Source organism: Oryzias latipes, chromosome 8 (genome assembly GCF_053564925.1).
Source record: "Oryzias latipes strain Hd-rR chromosome 8, Olatipes_Hd-rR_3.1".
In the NCBI taxonomy this organism is placed as follows: Eukaryota; Metazoa; Chordata; class Actinopteri; order Beloniformes; family Adrianichthyidae; genus Oryzias; species Oryzias latipes.
Genome location: NC_136244.1, coordinates 27,396,296 through 27,403,759, shown reverse-complemented (window position 1 = coordinate 27,403,759; position 7,464 = coordinate 27,396,296). Strand labels below are relative to the sequence as shown.

General features: G+C 45.7%; 1 protein-coding gene across 1 annotated transcript; it reads right to left on the bottom strand.

Annotated features, from left to right (window-relative positions):
• Positions 1-6,018: 6,018 nt before the first annotated feature.
• Positions 6,019-6,667, bottom strand: hoatz (HOATZ cilia and flagella associated protein). The gene has a single exon (XM_023957257.2). The coding sequence runs from the start codon at positions 6,527-6,529 to the stop codon at positions 6,113-6,115; it is 417 nt and encodes a 138-aa protein (XP_023813025.1). The 5' UTR covers positions 6,530-6,667; the 3' UTR covers positions 6,019-6,112.
• Between the last annotated feature and the right edge of the window lie 797 nt (positions 6,668-7,464).

Sequence of the window (7,464 nt, the reverse complement as noted above, 5' to 3'; positions counted from 1 at the left end):
GCCACCAAAAACACATTCACGCAGGAAAACCGAAACTGGCAAAATGTACACATTTTAATGCATGCAAACACCTGCACTAAAACAGACTCACGAACACTGTAAGCAGTGGCGGTTTTAGATATGGGCGATGTGGGCGGTCGCCCAGGGCGGCACTTCATAGGGGGCGGCATTTGCCGTGCCCGATGCGTGCGTTACTCATATTGTGCTACGATATTCAAAGAGGAAGCTTGCAGCTTTTAATTTGAAATTGCTTCAGCAGCCGACACTTAATGCTTTAATTATGACACATCAGACTCTTAAGAATGTCTTCCTCCTATTTGCTCTTCACACCTTATGGTGCAAAAAAAAAAAAAGAAAAAAAAAAGAATACCTCAGAGTGAAACAACGTAAAACAGGCACATGAAAAGGAATTAGGCAGAACAAACATCCGTGCTCAACCCAATTTCGAAAAAAGCAGGCAATGGAGATTAATTCCCACAATTCTTTGCTCCGACACAGCAGACCCGATGCGCACGTGACCACCGCCCTCTGCTACAAGACGCTTGCGGCCACACCTCTTTGCGGTAGTCTTTGGAACATAAGTCAAAAAACTCGAGAGGGGGGCGCAACTCGCCGGTGGCTGGCTGAATCAGACTAACAGGTGATTGGGAGTCTTTTTCTATCTGACAATGAACTCTGGGCCGCAGCTGCGCCTCCCGTCATAGAGACGGAGCCGCGTGTGTCAGAGGGAAGGGGAGGGGGAGGGGGATGAGATCAGACCATTTTTTATGGATTGAGTTTTTTTGGTGGATTTCTGCTGTTGGTGTTGCACAAATTTAGGGAAATGCCAAATATTTTTGGAGTAATCCCACTGATGAGTTCTATGATTTAGTCTTTAATGTTTTATAAGACCTAAACATATTAATCACAATAAGTTTTATTTTTAGATCTAATCCCTCTGATATGTTTCACAAAGACACACACAGGACGTCACACATTAAGAAATTATTGCTAAAAATGAAGCAGGAGTCAAGCTCTAAAAAAATTTCTCTAAAAAATGATAAAAGAGCAAAAAAAATGGAATTATTTGATTTGTAATTTCTTATTAATATTTCCAGGCTTTCTTTGTTTTGTTCTGCAGCATGTTCATATTTGTATAATTTTGACAGAATATATTTCTATGGGGAGCAAAATATTATTTAAGGTTTAACTTGTGTTCCTGTTTTTATTCATATTTATGTTCAAAAAGTTCAGTTTAAAAGGTTTAAAAGTTTAGCTTTAGTGTGTTCAGTAAATGTTTATCTTCTTCGGCCCAAAACCTTAAGCGTGTTTTTAACTTAGGCCCCTGTGTGACTGAGTTTGACACCCCTGTAATACGAGTCTAGAAAATTCATGCATTTTTTGTGTAAAATAGCTAAATAGAAGATAGGGAACACAACAGGATGTTGTCAAATTTTGTAGGTGTGCGGGGGGGGGGGGGGGGGGGGGGGGGCTGTGGGGTTACTCGCCCAGGGAGTAAGTCAGTGTAGAACCGCCACTGACTGTAAGAGCAGAACGAGGCGGAGCTCAACGTGGGCGGGGCTCAATGTTGAGCCCCGCCCACGTTGAGCTCCGCCTCGTTCTGCACACTGCAGCCAGGGGTAGCTGTCAGAACCCAGCACGCATTCCCAGACTCCGCCCAAAGTCGCGATGCCCGTTGGTCACTCACACCCAACGGGTGACGCCCGTCCATCATGGGACACTCCAGACGATCGAGGAGACGCCATGACGTGGCTCTAGAGTCCAAATGGACCTTTAGAATGCGGCAGGCAACCTCCAAATGAGTGGAACAGATGTCCAGAAAGCCTGAGATCAGCTGGAACAGTTGATTTAAATCCAGGTTAAAGCCCCACCTGTTCTCAGCTGTTTTCAAACATGTACTTCAGGATTACTTTAAATACTTTTCACTTTCTATACATTTTAATTCACTGATCACACTTTTAATGTTTCTTTTCATGTTAAGCACTGTGTCTTTGCACACTGCATGCTCTACACGGATAAATATGTTTTGCCTCATCATCACTCCTCCACCGCTGTTGTGGGAAGTTTAATTCTCCATGCTAGAGGGAAGGGGGGGGCTTTTAACCGTCACCTTTCCAGCTGAAACAAGTGCTTCCCGAGTTCACGACAGACTCTCAGTAAAGGTCAGGAGGCGTAATGACTGCAGGTCACTGATGGTGTGATTAGTCGGAGGCGTTTCAGTAAAAACTGGGATTTCTCGTCACAGCGGGGTCAACGGTGCAGCTCTGCAGCACATGAATGATGACAGGAGTCTGTCGCTGCACTAAACCAAGAGCGGCGAGTCCCTGAGAGCGCATCGCATGCACATTTGTGCGCCGCTGTGGCTCTAATGGAGCTTGATGATGGCGATGCTTCATCTTAAGTTGTGTTTTTCCGTCAGTGCAAACACACAGAGACTCTGTGACCTTCTGCTTCATCAGCGGCGCAGCTTTAAACAAGACGCTGAGGTGGGAATGCATCGCCGAGCTCTGACTGGCACCAGCACAGCCTTCAGGGTTTGGAGCAGAAAGAGGAGGCGTTTATCACTCAGGAGGGGGTGTTGGAAGTGAAACTATTTATTTCCACTGAGCCCCCCCCCCCTGCTGGTTGATGCTCTCCCTTCTCATGAGCTGAACTACATTTTTCTGGGATTCCCACAGACTGACGGATGCGATCCTTCAGATTTTTTTTACTTTTTGCTCTGGGGGAGTTCAGCCATTTAGTCATTTAAACATTCATACCTTGAAGGCAGCAGGCCTCCTTAGAGGTGATGAACGGAACCATCAGAGAAAACGATGTTTTTCACAAAACTAGCAGGAAGGTTCTCCTGAACTCTGCTGATGTTCTGAATATTCATTTAACGCGGATGGAGTGAGTTTAAAAGCTCGGTTTGTTTACGACAAACTGCACACCCACATTCACACTAGTGTGTTGTTTCCAGAACTCTCTTCAGACCAGCACTAGGGGGCGGTGTGAGCTCTTTTGCTGTAGCTGCAGCTGACGCAGGGACGACTAAAAGGCATCCGTTCGTCACACTTGGAGGGGCGTGTTCTCGCGATAGCGCCACCAAACGAGCAGCTGTTGGAACTGCGGGATTCTCCAGGCGGTTCCATGACGGGTTCTCCCCTGAGAACACGTGTGGAACCAAACCGAAGCAGATGGAAGGGGGAGGAGCATTTCCACGCTATCCAATCAAAGTGAAGGAAGTCTGATCCTCCTACGTCACCCCCTCATTCATTAATCTGCCCCTCCCCACACACACATCCATAACACCAACTTCATTGAACTTTTCAAACCATTTATCATTTGTGTTCAATCCCAGGGAGGAGAACATGTTGGAACATCTCTGCCTCCTCCACAGTCAGTTAGAGGCTGAACCGATCTGCTGGTCGTTTGCCCGCCACAGTATATCGCAAATGTATCGTTATCACGGTATAAAGCTGTGCAAAATGCATATCGCAAAAGATAAATGGCAACCTTAAATGTGCTAAAACAATCTTATGGTAGCTTGAAGTATTTAACCAATCAAATAAATCCCTTTATGCATTTGACCAATCAGATGGAGCCCTTATAGATGTGGCCTATAGGCTACTATGAAGTGTAATTGAGGGTATTTTGACAGTAAAATTGATCATTAATGTCCCAAATGGCGAGTTTTCCTCAAAAAAAAAAATGTCCTTAACTTTATAGGAGATTCAATTAAACTTGGATCAGTGTTTGTTGGTGTATCCATGGAAACCAAAGATCTATCTTTTTGATCGTTTGTGTTGGCATTTTCTACCAAGGATGTTTCATGCCCCCCCAGCAGGGGATCACACACACAAAGAGATCTTCATCAGTATTCTGCCGTCTGCAGAAAACATGACTGATGTCGTCTAAAAGAGAAAAAAAAGAGATGACAGATAATCATTTGTTGACGTCACTGAACCGAGCATCAACCCACCGACCCAGCCTGGAGCCTGCAGGGTGCAGAGGCGGCTCTTTGGAGGTGTTGTGTCATTAAGAAACACTTTCCTGCTTCAATCGTTAAAATAAAAGACCACGAGAAACAGAAACATCTGATTCAGCTGAATCTCGGGGTAAATGGGCTGCAAAAAAAGAAAGGCAAGCAAGGAAATGGGATTTTTGCCGTGTATGTGCAACAACCCACGAGAAGAAAAGTGTTTTAAACTGTTCTTCTGACCTCCAGTGGGAGTTTTTGCTGCAGATGTTCATTCTATATTCGGATCAGGAGGAGCGATGAAAGGATCTCAAACAGATCAATCGGATCAACCCTGAAAACGTTTTTCCGTTTGTGACAATTAGGACAAACCACCAGAGACTTTTGAATGTGTTGCACATTTCTGCTGCACGGAACAGATGTTGTGTTGATCAGACGGTCATCTGAGTCTCATTAGTGAGTTTTTCCGCCTCTGCATCCAAACCATTCAGAAATGGTCCCATTTAAATTCCAAATCTGTTATGTTTTTGTCTTATGGCTCCATTCTTCTGCTGAAAAGAAGCTGATGGTTCTAAAACTCCACTCTGGAAATGAACTTTATTTCATGTTGGAATAATTATCCTTTTATTTTAGTGTGACTCACTTTAAAAAGGAAGATTTCTGGTGTCTCACCTAACCGTTCTGATACCTGCATGTGGCTGAATCTGTTCATCTCCCTCTTTGATGTCCTCTGAGACGGTTGGAGGACCCAAACGCAGGAGAAGACACCGTGATGTGCAGAGCATCGTAGCAGAAACTTCAATGACCTGAGGTCCAGTAGCTGCAGCTGAGATCAGGAGTGTCAGGGTTCTGACTTTCTCCTCAAAAAGAGAAGAACCACACAGGAGATGAGAGTTTTTGCTAGACTTCTGCAGAAGGAGAATCAGTCTGTCACAGCGTGAACAAAGGAGTTCTGCCTTCAGTGGATCCAGTCTGGTGGTTGATAACATGAAAGTGGGTCATCAAGCAGTACAGGAACATCAGATCTTGTAGAGTCAGCACTTTTCACGTCATTGTTTTCTTACTGAAAGATAGAACTGATAGATATAGCGTGTAAGCAAATGATAATTACATAACTCTGACAAGGAGAACCTCAGAGCTGCAGAGATCCTGACCGAGGAACGACCAGGACCAGAAGCTGGACAAGATCTGATGAACCCAAACCTAAAAACTCACAGACTGAAAGCAGTAAACTCAACCAGATCTTCACCGGGTCGCTGTTTACAGCATCACGCCTGCAGGAGCGTCAAACACCTGATCCAGGTAACCGGCAGAAGTCCGAGGAGTGAGCCCCAGGTTTCCACCAGGCTCAGGTGTGCTTCAGGTGAGCGGGCCTCCATCACCGTCTCCAAAGTCTGTGAGAATCTGAACGTGAGCTCTCAGCAACAGTGACCTGTGCCCGCCCCCCCCCTCACCCACGTGCACTCTGAAAGCTGTGCACGTGCCACATTCAGGGTCACAGGGGTTAAAAGTGCATCAACGTGAGACCATGACATGAGGTTTGTACAGACACCTGATGGCAAGTTCTCATCACCATGGCAACCCCGTCAGCTTCATGCCCACACTTGTGTTTCCTTTTCGATTTAGTGGACACGCCTGAATGTTTGGCTGTGCCTTGAGAGGCTGAGCAGACACACGGCGAGGGTTTGAAGGCTCCATGCGTTCCTGTCAGCAGGCCGCCTCCTCTTATCCCACACACGACTCCCCAGTGTGCGACGATGCTCAGACACTTCAATAAAAGCCTCATCTAGATCTCAAAGCGAGATGTTGGCAGCGAGCAGTAAATGATGGTTTGCATCCTTGTCAGGACAAAGTGTCCTGCAGAGTGATGTCATGGAGGCCGGCAGCAGCTGTTGAAGCAGCTCCTGTGTTTGATAGGACGGCTTCATCACAAAAACATCAGTGAACATCAGCAGAAAAAACATTTGCATTCTGGGTTGATTTGTTTCTGAGATGAAGTCTCCGACATTTCGGACCATTTCAATGACAGTTTGCTGTTTTTATGTGACATTTTTACTGAATCTGGTTGGAATTTTGTTTTATTGTAGTTCAGAACATCTTAGGACAACATTTCTGTTTGCAGCTACATAGATGAAAATGAACATAAAGTTGTTTTCATCTCTGCTGAAGCTGTCTGACCAGCTCCTTCTCCTCCTCTTCCTCCTCCTCCTCCTCCTCCATAGAGTCAGCGCCTCCTCTCGTGGACCTTCTCTCCCTGCAGAGCTGCAGCTCCCTCTGCCTCCTCAGCAGATCCGGGATCTGGCTCCTCCGGACGGCCACCTCCTCCTCGCACCGCCGCCTCTCCTCCTGCCTCCTCCGGCTCTGCGGCCTCTCTGCGGGGCCGCTGCTCCGCGGGCGGAACACGGGCAGCCTCTGGCGGACGTGGGCCGCCGCCGCCGGGCGGAGCTCCAGCGGCGGCGGGAGGGACACGGAGCTCCAGAGCCGCCTGGCGTGGGACACGTCCCGCGCAGAGGAGCCGGCGAACACGGTGACCTCCTCCTCCTGTCCCTCCAGTTCTCCCCGAAGAGACATTTCACCTTTCAGAGATTAAAAAAATGACCAAAAAACGGGAAAGTTTAATGTCACTATGGAAACGCAAATACGGAAAGCTGGAAAGGACAAAAAGAAAAACGCTGTCAGACCTCTAAGATAAGACAAGGACACAAATCACTGAAAGGCCTGTATACATGGATGGACCCTAAATGTTAAATGTAATTAATGCCTTAATGCCCCCCCAACCCCCTCTTAAGAGCTGCACGTGACACATTCACGATAAACAACACTTTTTTAAAAATGACGTTTTCTTTTTCCTGTTGGTTTTTATCTCCATAGCAACCGTTTTATTCTTTTGATCACTTGGTGGTGACGAACAGGTCCATGTTATTAAATTGAATGGGTTAGTTCAAAAGGGGCCCAAGTCCAAGAGGTTTGTTTTTCCAGGTCAAGCATAGTCAATACATTACAACAGACCTGGGACTTGTTTGCACATAATCAGACAGCTTTTCCCTTGAAGACCATAGAACATTTAATATCTCTATTTTGAAAAATTGTGGTCTTGGGCCCTTTTTGAACTAACCGATTCAATTAAGAATCAGCAAAAGCACATTTTTGGATTTCCTTGACAACTGAGGTTTTCTGTTCTGATGTTTTGTGTATTATTCTTTGCTTTGATTGCTTGAAATACACCATTTCAAATCAAAAAATGGCTATCCCTTCTCTATCTCTGTGCTTTTCATTTGTTTTTTTCTATAACTGAATGAGCTTCTGTATGAACTGGAATAAAACCACGATACCTCAACTTTAGATTAGTACACATTTGTTTTTAATATTTAGAATCTGAAATATTTACATCTAGGTTTCTAGGCGTTTCTGTTGTTTGTGGAGCGGTTTACTGCTGATCTGAAGATCGCAGGTTCATTTCCCGCCTTGTGTCCTTGGGTGATTAACCGCTGCAGGGGCCAAAGGAA

Bases quoted from the DNA above. Each gene is read 5' to 3' on its own strand.
- hoatz (XM_023957257.2), bottom strand. From the start codon at position 6,529: ATGTCTCTTCGGGGAGAACTGGAGGGACAGGAGGAGGAGGTCACCGTG.